The sequence below is a fragment of the Balearica regulorum genome, chromosome 2 (assembly GCF_011004875.1).
Source record: "Balearica regulorum gibbericeps isolate bBalReg1 chromosome 2, bBalReg1.pri, whole genome shotgun sequence".
NCBI lineage: Eukaryota > Metazoa > Chordata > Aves > Gruiformes > Gruidae > Balearica > Balearica regulorum.
Window position 1 is genome coordinate 21,875,386 of NC_046185.1, and position 15,563 is coordinate 21,890,948.

Genomic DNA, 15,563 nt, shown 5'->3' on the forward strand with positions numbered 1-15,563 from the left:
ACAAAAGACTAGAGATCATGTCCCTTTGCCCATTTAACTGTGCTGTTACAGCTAAGGAAATAAGACTTTATAGTGCAGATCAGAACTGGAGAGCAGCATCTTACTAAAAAGTAATTTTTTAAAAGGGTTTTTTCCCTTTAAAAAAATACATACAAAAATATGTACTTGATCAGATTACAAGAAGCTTGCTTGGACTTATAAAGTTGGTACCTCCTACTGTCAGTCATGGGTTAGGTCTGATCCTAGCGAGAGAAACGACATGTCCATAGCGGCGGGTATAGTATACAGACTCTCAAGCTGATTCTGAGCACAGGAGTGCAACTAAAAATGCCAACTTTTTAGCTGGCTCATGCAGGACGGCTCAGGTCCAGACTGTAGATAGCCTAACTGATGCAATGCTATGCCTGATTTAATAAACCCTGCCTTGCAGTTCTGCTTCTTTCAGATCATAACTGGTCAGTGAGTATCTTTGCCCCTTATGACCTTATCTTAAGTGCTTCTGAAACTTTTGCTAAAATAAGCACACAGGAACAAGTTTCTCAAGCCTGTAAATGTTCGTTGGCGTTTCTGAAGATTACAACTCTTTTTGAGTTCTGATAGGTGGTAAAATAAATTGCATTTGCATGTTCTTCTTTGTTATTAAGTAATTTATGTGAAAATAGCTTTTGCCAGTCAGTTTGGGCTTCTGATGAAGAAGCCGCAAAATCCACAGTTATTTTCCAGCAGCTCAGAGATGTCAGAAAGACCAAACACCAGAACACTTCCTGCTTACTATTTTCATTGAATGCAGGAAAACATAACAAATGGAAAGAGCTGATTTATTACCACATTACTCCAGTTTTATGCCTATAGGCAGTAGCCAATTGAGCTAGAAGAACCTTAATGCAGAATTTCCTTGTTGGCAATCGAGCTAAAAGAGCCTTAATGCAGAATTTCCTTGTTATTTGGATTAAAGCAGAATCTTGATATTATTGCACCCTTCAGCCTGGCTAGTCACGGTCCAAATGAAATGCAAGAAATTGCACAGTCAGCAGAAGTGTCCAGATGTAGTCTGTTGAAGCTGCAGTGTTCAGACTCAAAATCGCTTGAGGAAATGGCTTGTACTCCTTCCCACTCATGGGAAGAAGGGGGCTGCTCAGGTCAAATTCTGACTGCAGAAATACTGTCATCAGCTGTGGTACACGAGTTAGAATCAACTCAGCACATATGACTGTGAGCTTGGAGACTTCTTTTCAATTTTATGTCGTGAAACTGAGGTAAGAAAATTATTTATGGAAGCTAAACATTTACTCCTTTCCTACCATTTTAACTTTTATCCTTTATAGGTATGTCCTAATGATTCATAGTTTAGGTTTAGATGCAATTTTCTTCAGCATGTTTAGATGCAGTAGGAAAGACACACACCATACTACACTTCCCACTCCTCCCCCTTCCACTGACTTTGCTTATGAAAAATCTGTCAAAAGCCTAAATGGTAAATATGGGAGATGATTGGTCATATATGCAGGAGTTTTTCTGTATATATCTAGGTTTGTGGCAGCCTGCCCTCAAATACTGTGTTTAGAGTTGCCCAAGGAAGGCCAAGATCCCCCTAACTCCTGCAGCAGCTTTAAATTAGGAAAACACTAATCTGACTCAAACCTCCTCATTCTCTGAGTGGAAATATCATTTCCATGGATGGCCTCATATCCAGTGCTTTAGGTTTTGAAAATAAGATGCAAAAATTAGCAAATAACTGCTTAAGTCATGATTTCTCCCCCTGAGCCCAAGTGTAAACCTATAAATATGTAGATAAGTGGCACTGGGAGCTTAGAATGCTCCAAACCTAAGTGTCAGTACAAGATAAGCACATACAGCGTGTCAGAGCATGCTGAGATGGTTATAGCAAATTAATAAAGCTCATAGGGAGTCTTTAGGTTGTGGCAGAAGTTATACTATGTGGTACTTGGAGTAAGTGTACAGTAATGTCAGAGAAGGTCTTGAAACCTTGTAGAAGTAACCATAGAGCTATAGATGTTAAATAGTATGAGGCCATTTTGCAAGTCTAGCACAGAAAATTTCAGGAATGGCACTGCTGCAGTGGGAAATGTATTTTGCAAAGAATTGAGCTCTTCAGTAGCTACCTCTGCTAGTGTAGCAGTTATAATCCAGTAGCTTACAGAAGTACTAGAATCTAATGCACAGAGAGAAATCTGCAAAGGTTTGCTTTGTTGTTTTCTGACAGTACAGTGAATGCCTGACTTACATGCAGAAAGCCAGAGAAAGGTCACTGTCTTGTATCACTGAGCAATTACCACCTGAGCCCTTGCTGGGGTAATGTAATGATAGACCTAATAAAAATTGTTCCTGAAGTGAAATCTGGGATCTCTAGCAAGATACTCAGTGTTTGTAGGGAGCAGGGAGGGAGAAAGCTCTTGGTGGAATGCAGCAGAGTCTGCCTTAAGCAGCACCGAGCAGCCTATGAGTGGGTGTGTGAGGTCCCAGCTCGCTCTGGTTCTTTCGTGACCATCACAGCCAGGGGCATTACCACCTGTCACCTAGAGAACTGCAAAGTGGCTGGACCACCTCCTCAGGGAGTGAAACACCTTGTTTCATCTCCCATCTTGTTCTAATGAGTTTCAAACCCATGTTTCTTAGGAGGAAAAAGTAGTTAAAATATGTTAGCTCTATCCAAAGGCTAACAGCTGGTCTGGGTTGGTGTCCTTTTCAGAGGAATCTGGAATACTGCGCAGCAAAGAATTAAAGACTAACATTTGGGAAATATCCTTTAAAATGAAATTATTTATAGCTTTTTATTTGGGAAATGTTTTTATACTCTTTAAATTTATGTCTGGTGCCATATTGTTCTTCCTGGAACAGTTATAGCCTGACAATTAAAAGTACCACCCTGCAAAGTCTGTATGCTGTATATATTAACTTACATTGTTACATAGTCAGTAATTTCAGAGCACCAAACAGGTGCTACCAAGAAATATATGGATCTTGAGCATAATTAATGCAACTGAGGACTGTTTTCCTTTTGAAATCTCAATCACATGCCTGGTAAACAATGTGTAAAACTCATTATAATATATCTGTCAACAATTTAATTAAAAAACTTGCCCAGGCAATGTTCTTATGAGGAAATATATTGGGAGATCACCAGAAGAATATTCAGAACAGAGATGCTGTATTATAGCTTAGTTTATTATGTCCTTCCATATGCTGGTGTTTAATTTGAAACACTCATTCAAATTTAAATCCATTGCCACCAAAAATCCAGAACAGAGAAAATACAAGATATGCATTTTTATGTTGTTTGATGATGATACCACTGCTTTGCATTTTTCAGGAAAGGTAGTTTATGGGGAGCCTATTGCTGCTAGTCTTGGCACCGATGGCACCAACTACTGGAATAAAGACTGGGCTCATGCTGCAGCATATGTCATGGGACCTCCGCTGAGACCAGATCCATCGACTCCTGGTTTCCTCATGAACTTACTGGCCAAGTAAGCAGATGAACAAACAGTGACAGCTGATGCCCAAATACACAGCAAATTCTGCCTGGAGTATGTAATAACAAGTTGATGCCTTGGAGGTTTTCTAAGTACAGAATGTTACATTATCAAGAAGGAGAACTGGAAGGTGAAGCCATGGATGAAAAACATTTTTTGTTACAGAAATTAGAAAGTGTTCAGATTTTGTTTCTCTGAACTCTTGTGGCCTTCTGTCCCCATTTGATTTTAATCAATAAGCCTTGCCTTGCTAATATTGCAGCAAAAATTGAAACATGACCCGGGGGGGGGGGGCAGTAAGGCTGTAAGTCGATGGGAAATGCGTAAAAAGTGGGGTCACAGCCAGGAGTTCCGGGTTTTGTTGTCAGCTGCCTTTTTTACTTGAAATTTGGATGCTGCATAAAAATTAAGTCTGCTGACTTCTGAAGGTAGATATAAGTTTTCCGCTTCATAACATCTCCTTCAGAAGGAAGTAGGAACAGAAGTATCCTTCAGACACTTGCAGTTAACAACATGTGCAGTTTGCTGGTATTTCATTACCAATACAGCTTAACACCACAAAAGGGTTGAATCTGACCAAAGAGTCTGTGAAGGTATGCCTTAACACTGACTGATGGTTATGCAGATCCGTAGTAATTTCACAAGGTATATGGAGAGACATAGTCTAAAATTGCTGTAAGTGAGGATGGAACCAAGCCCCTTGCTCTGGGAAGTGGGACAGATATTTTGACATATCCAAAGTAAAAGTGTTATTTTTGGTGCTTGGTTTCTTCTGAGGGGTTTCTGAAGAGGAAACTGCTTTATAAAGGAACTGGCTGTTACTGTGGGGCTACTCTTGGAGGATGGGACTGAAGACAGGCTGGCGGGGCATATCACTTCTTCCTTGCAGGAGGGATGGCTGGATCTACCCAGCCTTGCAACAGATTTTCCTGTGTGGCACTATCTGGTACATGTTCTGATTCATAACGAAATTTGTGTCTCCTTAGTGATGACCTCTCTGTGACAGGGACTGACAATTGCACCTTTGACATATGCCAGAAAGCTCTGGGGAAGGATGACTTCACAAAAATCCCTAATGGAGTGAATGGTGTGGAAGACAGGATGTCAGTCATATGGGAAAAAGGTGTTGTAAGTATATCAAGATGTCTGAACATGGAAGTAATTGATTTCTTCAACAAAATATAATCTCTCAGCAGTATCAACTCTCCAGTTTTATCAAGTGTATTTATCATAGGATAACTCCTTTGATCAAATACCAGAACAGAGTCCTTATTAACTCTCACCTTATGGTCCTAGGAGGTAGAAGATTCTTAGTGCTTAAGAATCATTTCCATCATTTAGCGGCAAAGGACTGCTATTGTTTCAGTGGTAGCTCGCAGTACATTTACTTGCAGCATTTTTTTAAACAGATGAAAGGAAAGTAAAAGGAAAGAGGTGCCCACAGTTTTGACTCAGTCAGTTTTGTATTTTTCCCTCTTTGATCTCTCTCAAACTTAGCTGTTGGAGGAGCTTCAGCACTGAGTGTATGCCTGTCAATTTCTAATTTGTGTTTTCAGCCAGAGGAAACAAAGTAGAGATAAATGCTTCTCTAATGTATGGCTCAGTCCTGTGATGTGATGAGCTGAGCACCTTCAAGTCCCATTGACTTCAGATTCTCAGGGCCATCACAAAAATGCTTGGTGCTTCCCAGGACAATGCCCTTCAGGCTCTAAACAAATATAAATATGAAAGCTAATGGCCAGACTTTTTGGATATGGGGTTGTCTGCTGAGAGGGGAGGTGAGGCAATCTGGTGAGGCATCTGCTGCTTACTAGTTGTTACGATTGCTCTGGCTAATGCAATACTGTTAAGCTCTGGAGGCTCTAGTTCAATTTTCTTATTAAGTTCTCTAGCAGTGGTGAAATCTTGTTGATAATGCAAAGCATATTTATTTGTCACAGTAGAATCATCTACCTCACACACTTGGTAAGGATGTGGTTCAGAATCTGTCTTGTTTATCTGTATTTGGGATTCAGCTCCAGTTGGTGTGTACAAAGCGGACTTCTGCCTATATTCACCTGTGGCATAGCTCTAGTATGTTTTTATGACATTCTGATTCCTAGACTAACCTATGCACAATATTACTGCCAGTGTATCTGGCTTTCCGAGCAAACAGCAGTCACAGAGGCTGGATTAAATTAGTTATGTAGCATTGTGCAGTCCCAAGACACATGTGTATCCATTATTGTTTGCCATTTTGCTGATGTATCACATCAGCAAATCTGGTTTTTATACTACTTGATCTCAAATATTTACTGAACAGTACTATTCTCTGTTTTATTGCTGAAGAGATTTGCAAATCACCTTTCCTATATCACACATTGTGCCTTGCCTTTCCTTTATCATCTTCTAGGCTCTACTTAATACTGTCTCACCATTTTCCAAAACCTAGATACTTGAGAGATGTTATGTCCCCTGAGGAAACTGCTGAGCAGGATTACAGATTCAAAGCCAGCTAAAAATTTTTATTTCAGTTGACTTGGGACTGGATCCACAGGAGCATTTGGCTTTAAAGTTGTCTTTTTGTCCCTTTGCTGTGGGACAAAGCAAGATAAACTTGTCATATTCAGTGAATGTACACTGCAGTATGTGCATCTGAGACAAATAGTTATTTTCTTTCTTTTAAACTCTTCAGTATGTCATTAAAAAAATATTTATGTGATGTTGGCAGAGAGCTGTCACTCATCCTAGCCTTTTCAACCAGAGCATTTTTTTTCATTCCTTGTTTAAAAAAGTAATGAGTTTGCTTTTGTGTACTCTTCTGCAGTACAGTGGAAAAATGGATGAAAACAGATTTGTAGCTGTTACCAGCACAAATGCAGCAAAAATCTTTAACCTTTACCCAAAGAAGGGGAGAATTGCTGTGGGTTCTGATGCTGACATTGTAATTTGGGATCCCAAAGCTACAAGGTATGTATGGGTAGTTATTTCATCCCATCCAGCCTCTCTGCAGGAAAAAAAGTATATCTCGAAGACCCTGTACAGCAATAAACCTTTGGGGTGAGGTTATGGTGTTTTTTACAGGTGAATTATTTACAGGTTATTTGTCTCCTACAATAGCATATGTAAGCAGAAATCTTTGATCTCTAGATGGACTTAAAAAAATTGTCCTAGAATGCTGACCAACTGCAAAAATAACAAGATCTGTACATTACACTACCAGGGCATGGTATCCTAAGAGTAAAAATAACAACTTTGGGATCTTAGAGTAACTCTGTTAAGTCCTACAGTATGTTTAGCTTCTTCCCACTGCAAAGAGAAGGGAGAGGAACCTGCGTTCCTGCAGGATGACCCATTGCAAGCTTGTGGTTTTAACTTACAGCTACTTCAAACATACTCAAAGGTGGTCAGGATGGGTGGTGAAAGTGTGTGGTCTTGCCCTCCTAATGTCTTCTCCCTAGCTGATGAAGAAAATATGGTAGTAGAGCCAGGAGTGAGCTTAGTTCTGAAGTGCAAGCTGTGCATGCTTATGATTTTATTTAAGGAGTTTTCTGATTTTATGCACAGTAGGTCTGCTAGAATAGAGCTTATCACACCAACAACAGATGCACAAAGGGTGTGCTTATGTCTCAGCCTGCACGGCTTGATGCCATGCTACATTTTTGCTAGAAAGGGTATGCAGTGTCTTTCTGGGAGCCTCAACTCACACAGCGTACTGTACATTACAGCTGATTGCTGTCTTCAGGTATATTCACATCATCAGCCAGGTCTGTACTCAGGCCACTACAAACATCTCACTGTTGTAACTCAGATAGCATTAGATTTTTATTTTTTGAAAAAAGAGTTAAAGACTCCCCTCATGGTAGAGGAAAATTTTGAAACATAACTGGGCAAATCTGATTTTGGAAGCCAAATGGAGGAAAAAAAGCTCTAATCCTAGATTTACTTTACACAAACAAAATTTTCTTGACCAATCTTCTGTTTTTGAATTTTTGATAATGCAATTCTCACTCCCTTCAGTATACTCATGAGTACAAACAATGTGTGAGAGTGAGAGGAAAAGCATTCTGTGTTTTAAGCTGCAAAGCTTGAGGACATGGAGGCTCCTATTCAGAAGTCCCACAAAAAACGGGCAGCACCAGCAGAACAAGTTTTAGGAGTGTCAACCTCAATAAAGTTAGAGGCCTACCCAGTGCTGGGTCAGAGAGATTTTCATGTGCATTATGCCTTCTGGCATGTTGAGCAAGAATATTTTGCGATACGAGCAATGAGCTATTTCAGGACAGTGGAGCTACGAACTCTGATTAAAAAAAATCTGAAGGATTCTTTTCTGAGCTCACTTCTGCTCTGCCTGGGGACAAATGAATCTAGACGGATAGGAGAGTTCTGACATTGTTCTCAAGGTGCTTTGTCAGCTCCAGAAATTATTTATTCTTTTGCCTCCCAAACATTCCTTCTGCCTCCCTTCACTCAGTGCTGAGTGCCCTCATTGCCTTTTTACCCATTGCAGCTGTGAAGGTGCAGTTTTACTTCAAATATTTTTTCAAACATTAAACTGTATTTTCTTACTGAGCAAACTGATTTTAACTTCAGCCAATGCTTTTTTCTGATCTGGTACTGTTCCCATTGTTTATCCCTTTGGCCTTCCTGAGAAAAAGCCTCTCTGCAGGTACAATTGTGTGAACTACATGAGGAAGTATAAATAAATCTCACTAGCGCTTGTCTATTCATTTCACTGTAAATCCTGAAGAGGGCACAAACAGCCCAGCAGAAAAAAAGGGATCTAGCTAATGTACTTCAGCCATCTAAGATATTACACAAGGTGCAGCCTCATGTGCTTTTGTTGACTCTAGGGAGTGATTTTCAGTTTCACAATAGGCTTCCTCTTTCTTGCAAAATCCTTCCTCTTTTGAGCATGACTGTTTTTCTTGTTTGTAAATCTAAATCTTGTAATAGAGGAAAATGAAATTTTCCAGTTCTGTTTTGATGCTGTGTTGCTGTAGTCTTAAAATACTGGGTGATACTAGACGAAAGAGTTAGACAATTGCTGAAGTATTGCTGTGAGGAACTGGTATTATCACAATCTGTCAGAGGAAGTCTATAGGGAAGATTCTGAAGTCATTCTGAAAGATAGTGAAGGTTTTCAAAATACAAAAACTTATATCCCCACAAAATCTGCTGCATTTCCCCTCCCACATCATTGCACAATAGCAACATGTTGGGTGCTATCTGAGCATTCAGGATTTTCTCTTTGTAGGTTGCAAAAACCTAGTGAATTCAATGTGACAGCTCTGCAAGCTGAGAGCAATTGCAATTCAAGGTTCCACTTCCAGCACTCTGCCACTTCAGCTGAGGCTTTCCTTCTACAGATCAGCTTCATTGACTGGCCTATTTCTGTAGCATTTTCTGGCAATTTCTGCAAAAATATTATATGAACAGTAATCAGATTTGCTACTGTATTTAAAAGCTTCCAAATACTGGTTTTAGCATGTCTGCATGAAATCAAGCAGTATTGGGAAGAAACACATTAAATGTGTAAATTCATTGGAAACTGCATTAGAAAAAATGGCTTGTGAACTCTGCCAGGTTAGGTCTATTTCTTCACTTCCCTATACTCATTGCATATTCATTAAAGAACACACAAATACCAAAGGGACCTGTTGGTTTATTTGGTAGCCATGTGCTACTAAACATCATCTGGCAGACCTCAACACCCTCAGCATCCCAAGCACAGCCTGTGCACGGAGGATTGTTTTATGAAAACAGCAAATTGTTTTGTGAGGCAGCAAATGTGAACTCTTTAATCTGTGCTTTGATCAAGAATGTTACTTGACTTCTTTCAGCTGCACACAAATAATATAACAGCCCCAAGTCTGTGAAACAAAAGCAACTGTAAACACTGTTCCAGAAGGAGAGGGCAGAGTAAACAAGGAAAAGGGAATGTCACCTGTCAGCAAGTCAGTGTCCTCTACAGCTGATGCTTTTAGCTATTTGAAAGCAAGCAAGAATACAAAATCTCTAGGGCTTGTTTCAGAAATGCTCAGCAAGGAATCTAAATACTGCAGTACCCAATTCAGACCATGGAAAGAGTTGAGCATCCCATGTAAAGTAGGGGCAGAAGGTGCATTCAGCTCCTGGCAGATATAAGGGCTCAATAAACTCACTGTAGCCTGTCGGAGTCTTGGAAATAAGCTCTGGATCAGGCCCCAAAGGCAAGACCAAATATCCATAGGGATAAAAAAACCTGTCTGAAATGGTTTTTAACTTTCTAAGTCTAGCCACTTCAATATAACAACATGCAGTCTGGTCAGCTGCACCCACCAGTGTTTTTCCACTCACCAAATATAGCCTAAAAGTTAGCCTCTCCTTGACTGCAGAGGCAGAGCTGGCTGTGCAGGTACCAGTCTCTCACCCCATCCTCCTTGGAGTGGCCCTCTTTGGCAGGCCCAGCACGTGCCCCACGTGTGCCAGCGGAGCTGAGCTCAACCCTGAGCACAGCAGTGATGGCTGCAGCCCAAGTGCACTGCTGCTGGAGCAGGATCCCTGATTAGCAGGGAATGCAGGAGTCCTGAGTTGAGGAGGAGAGGGAGGAAAAGGACACGTCACTCTCTAATCTACCTGCTGTGACATGACTAGGAAAGATGTGGTTTCTAGCCTGTTTGCAGTGTTGTTTATACATTTTAGGGGAAACGGTCACTGGATGCAAATCAGTGAGAAGTCAGAGTGCCCCAGTCTGCTGGCATATGTTCCCTCAATGCCTTTGTGTGTAGATATCTTTGTGGATAAATCTTCTGCACTTGTTAGAACCAAAATCTGCAGCCTATGCCTGTCTCATTTGTAGTCAAGTCTTCAGCCTCAGAGGCTTAAGTGGAAACAAATAACAACATTTAAGCACTCTTTGCCAAGCAACTGCCTGTAATTTTTTGTAATGTGAAAGAGGAAGAAACCAAGATGTTAGCAGATGATTAGAATAAATAATACTGCAACTGTCTTACTCTTTTGATAAATGAGCATAATTTTGAATTCTGAGTACATGGATAAGTACATCTAGACACAATGAGGCAAAATGAAATAATGTGGCATACAAATATGTATGCATAGGACAAATATGTTCTGGCATTTTCAATAGTCCCATATTCTTTTGCACAAGTGCAAGCATGTGCATGCATGAATGTGCACTAATTCACTAGAATCAGAGTTCCTGTCAAAAGCCTGTTATCTCAAATTAAAGGACATGGAGAAAGAAACAATAGGCACAAATTACTATGCAGGAAATTCCATTTAAACATAAGAAATAACTTTTTTTTTTGCTATGAGGGTCATCAAACACTGGTACAGGTTGCCAAACAGATTGTGGACTCTCCATCTTTGAAGGTTCTTAAAACCCAACTGGATATGGCCCTGAGAAACCTACTTTGTCTGACCCTGACCAGAGCAGAGGGCTTGGAATAGCTGATCTCTGGAGACGCTTTACAACCTCAATGACTCTCTGATTCTGTGAACTGTAACAAAATAAGCCTCTCTCAGAGAGCATGATGTACGTTTCCCTAGTAACTTGCTGTCTCGCAAAATGTCAGCTGCTCTCTTTAGAGAACTGAATCTTAGAAATGTTACCCCAAAAAAATTAAATCTTTTTTATTTTCTCCTTAAATAACCTTGCCTTTTTCCCCTGGTAATCACTTCCAGATCTTCCTTAGTGATTGAATAGACTAATTTGTATTTTCCTCTCTTTTTATGCTTTTCTGCAATCTTAATTTCTCATTACTGTTTCCCTCCTGGCCATTATACAGTTTGACAATTTTCACTTCCATCCCATATCAGCTTGGAGTGATTGATAGGACCAGACTGATGGTATTGTTAATAAATTAGTTACTTACCATAATCAGAAAAATAATTTTGTTGTCATTCTCTACCCATCTTAAAATGATGAATTTTAGGAGGTATGATCACAGGAAATAAAGATCCCATCCCTCAGATAAGTCACTTTGACTTGGAGCTCCCAAAGATTAACTTCCTACCTCTTCTTCCATCTGTTATTTTATCCATAAATCTCCTCACTTCATATGGCTACTCAAAGGCAGTGCTTATTTAAAGATATTTTTTAAGAGGCTAGGAATACAACTTTATGAATAATTGCCTGCATATATTTGCATGTGCAGTTATTGGAATTCCTTTATATAAAATAGACCATGGGGGTTTTTAATCCACATTATAGCTTATAGCTAACATTTTTGCACATAGATTTTAAGATTTTAAGATTTTCTCCTTTTTTTCTTTTTTTTCCCACTTCCTTTGCTTGTCTTTTTAATAAAACTGACTCTCTAACAAAGTTTAACTTATCATTATAAATGAGTGGTGGCTCAGGATAGCACAGAAATGTGTACAATCTACTTTTTCTAGATTTTAGAAAAGCAGGTTAACAATATGGAGAGTTCAAAGGCATCTGAAAGTGATGTGAAGAGGCAACTCACAAAGGCTGATGCTATCCTCAGCAAACCGGCATTTCTCACTTACCCAGCTCCAAAAAGCTTAGAGATCCTGCACTGTAAGCACTGAGAGAACTTGCTTACAGCTAAATACTCACTCTTACATAAGTTGGTTTTCTATGGCAGATGTCAACAAAGCAGTTGTCTTCTCTTCAACAATGGACTTGGGTCATTTTAGCTACCTTTATGAATATGTTTTTAGTTAATTAATTAATTAATTAATTATTAAATAGGTGTCCTCCCTTTACTGAGATGTTGAGCAGCTATTCTTGCCTAAGGGCTGTTGACTACAGAATTCCTTTTTATTCCCGTACCTGGAATTTTTTAAGACAACTGTGTGAGGTATACATCCAGTTTCCACTGAAAGTAATTAAATTCTTCATTTTCTTAGGCCCATCTTGATAATTAAAGTGATAATCCTCACAGCAGTCAAAGTTTAGGTTCTAGAGCTCACTCTAGTCAAACAGATCCACCTTCACTGGGCTGAAGTAGCTTCATGTCTTATGCATTATGAGGGGCAGAAAATCACTCTAATGTCTAATAGTCTCCCTTCATCCAGTTGCCCCTCCTGCAACTCACTATTTAGCATTTCAGGCTCTGACTGAGGCGTAGATATGTTTATGATGCTCCTGACTTGTGTTTGACGTGAAATGAAAACTGGTACCTCTAACTCCTTAACAAATCTTCAGGGCATAATTTTTGAGCTGACCACCTGTACAGTCTTGAATTTCACCCTACAGCTTGCTGTGTTAGTCTAATCTGATGCTTTTTTTCTAAATTTCAAACTTCAGTCTGTAGTTTATTTAGATATAATATTCCAGGAGTGACTATAAAGCCCTTTCTCACATAAAGCATAAATAAATACAGGCTTTCTAGTCACTGATTCCTCACAGTCAGAGAAAATCTGGTAATTGCTCTTAGACTAAAATAATTGCTATTTGACTAAATTAGTTGGACACAAGCATTGGATTGAAATAAAAACAATTTCAGAAGCATGTCTTCCTCTTTGGTAGTAGAGGAATGTCAATTTTTATATTGATAGCCTAAAACCTCTTTGCAAGATGGATGTATCAAAAGCAGCTGAATTACATGGAAACACTGATGTAAGTAGGAACAAAACAGGGCCTCATGTCTTTGCAGTATCCTCTCTGTAGAGGAGAATGTTCTTTTAAATGTTGAAGTAAACATTCTAATCTCAGTGTCCATTTGAGAAAGGATTGCTTGAAACAAGAGCCACTGTAATTTGTAACCAGAATTAGAGAATTGTACAAATTTTATTTAAAAAAATCCAATACACGTTTTTGAAGCTGGGAGTCAGAATCTATGCTCTCATGTGGAGTAATCCCTTATGTCAGGCATCACTTAGGATGCTGGAGACAGCTGTTACATTATACTTCACTATGGTGGCAGTCTTGATTTCTTGTATTGTAAGTAGGTTACAGCCATTCTTGCCATTAGCTGAGTGGTCAGACATTCAGAGCAAACGTTGGAATTTCGCTGAGATTCCTGGCAAGCTACTAAAATGAATGATACAGCAGTAAACAGTCTGTTGCATAAGGTTGCTGAGTTGTGAGCTTCAGACCCAAGCATACCATCTATTTCTGTTTTAATTGGTTGCTCGCTTGCTACCTGAACCTTTCACTGCCATTGATTAATGTCAAGGGGTTAAATGACAGACGAATTTTGGTGATCACCATTAGGGAGAATGCACTTCACCTTCAGAAAGAGCAGCATGATCTAAGGGTTGTTTCAACAGAAGAGTTATAAATGAGTTTTATACAAGTTTGTTGTTGAGACAACCTCTGGGAAAAGTGTTTTGTCATACTGTAAGGTTTATCTGTACAAATGGATATTTCTTAAAGTTGTGCTAACTTCCATTCATTTTGTATCTTTTTATGAAGGATGTACTTACCTCTGAGGCATGTTTACCTCTAGTGATCCTGCTATAGCACGTTTAAACAGCTCACATATTGAGTTGAAGGATCTTGCTTGTTTTTCTGTTTGTTTGCTCAAATTACCTTTTCCATTTTTCTTTTTGTGTCCCAGTGCTATTGAGCAAATAGATATGATCTATACCCAGAGAATCCTAAAGATAATTATGTTACAGTTGTTCTTACTTACTCTTCTAGCAATTGGACCCATAAGGGTAATGCAATAAGCTAGAGGAATATGTTCACAAACTCGTTGTAGGGCTGTTATAACACCCATGGATAAAGTTGTTTGACAGTATTCATAGAACCGGTGAATACAAGAGAGGTCTGACTTCTATTGCTCACTCTTTCCACTCTGAATCAGGAAGATGATGCTGATATTGATGAGCAGGCATGTGTAAGTTTTCTGTCCAAGGTGTGCTGAATAAGGAAAAGTTTTTATTCCTATGGCCAGATCGGCCATAGAGAGTATTTCTATATATACAGACTTTGAAAAGTCAGTTGGCACTGAGATTTAAAGATTTAAATGTAGCTCTTGGTCGAACCAATTTTTCTTAGTTCAACAGATCGATATGAAAGAAAACCAAAGTATCCCTCCACAAATTCTTTTTTCCTCTGTATAAGTAATCATTTGAAATATTTGATATGTGATTACTTTTGAAAATGGTTATACTTCAAGTAAGATACAGATTTTGTTGTGGTTTTCTCATTTTGATAACTAAAGTTTTAAAAAAACTATTATCCAAATAGATCCATACTTTAATCTATTAATATTTCATATTAGTTTTGACTTTGATAATTCTGTTGCAAAAAATGTAGTCTCTGGACTAGCATTAATACTATTTATGCATGATTGATAGGTTTTTGATTGTGTGAGCACCCATTCTGGAAAATTCTGACTGCTAGCCAAAAGCATGAAGCTTCCTTCCTTCTAGAAATTACAGATGATAATAAAAATATAAACTCTCCAAATTATAAAAAATTATCTGTAGATTGGAAACAGGAAGTTAATAAAATAATTAACTAAAATTCAAAATCTTATGACCCATTTTAGATACAGTAGACAGTAAGTAGCTCAGTAGGGAAAATAGTAAAGGAAGTATGCACAGCCTGAATTTCCAGATGCTAATGTCAGCTCTAGCATTGACTCTGCCTTTAATGTAGCCAGTTGGGGTTGGAGAAATTGGCTGGAAAAATGGTCATCATAAAGAATGAGGTCTATGCATAAAGCAAGCAATAATACTGTAGCTCAGATTAGTGCTGCTGAGGTCTAAAATTAAAATTTGCTTAATACTTTTGGAGGAAAGGTATGTAGAAGCGTGATGTTGTCATTGTTATTTAGCAGCACTGAGATATTTGGGTGTCAGTCACTGGATCAATCTAGCTCACATTAAGAGTTACCAAAATTCATTACCATCTACTGACTTTCCAGTGAAACAGTCCTTGTCTTATTTGTGAGTCTCAATCTTTGAAACATTGCAGCCATACTTTTCAAACTTGAAATTGCAAGTCATTCTGGCTAAAAGGTCAGAGCTTTTTCTGACCTTATTGTGCATAAATATTTGCTTGACAAGGCAGAATGAAATCATGTTATCCAAATAAAATATTACAACCTGATATTTTTCCCCACTAATCTCTTTCTAGTGGAAAATTTTGTGTTTCAAGGCTGCAGA

At 38.8% G+C, this 15,563-nt stretch overlaps 1 protein-coding gene across 1 annotated transcript in view; it reads left to right on the forward strand.

Annotated features, from left to right (window-relative positions):
- The window catches only part of DPYS (dihydropyrimidinase), a 33,734-nt gene that overhangs the window by 13,249 nt on the left and 4,922 nt on the right, over nucleotides 1-15,563 (forward strand). Inside the window, exons 5-7 of the mRNA XM_075743509.1 lie at nucleotides 3,332-3,488; nucleotides 4,481-4,622; nucleotides 6,301-6,443. Coding sequence (XP_075599624.1) covers nucleotides 3,332-3,488; nucleotides 4,481-4,622; nucleotides 6,301-6,443 — 442 coding nt within the window. The remainder of the gene's footprint in view (nucleotides 1-3,331; nucleotides 3,489-4,480; nucleotides 4,623-6,300; nucleotides 6,444-15,563) is intronic.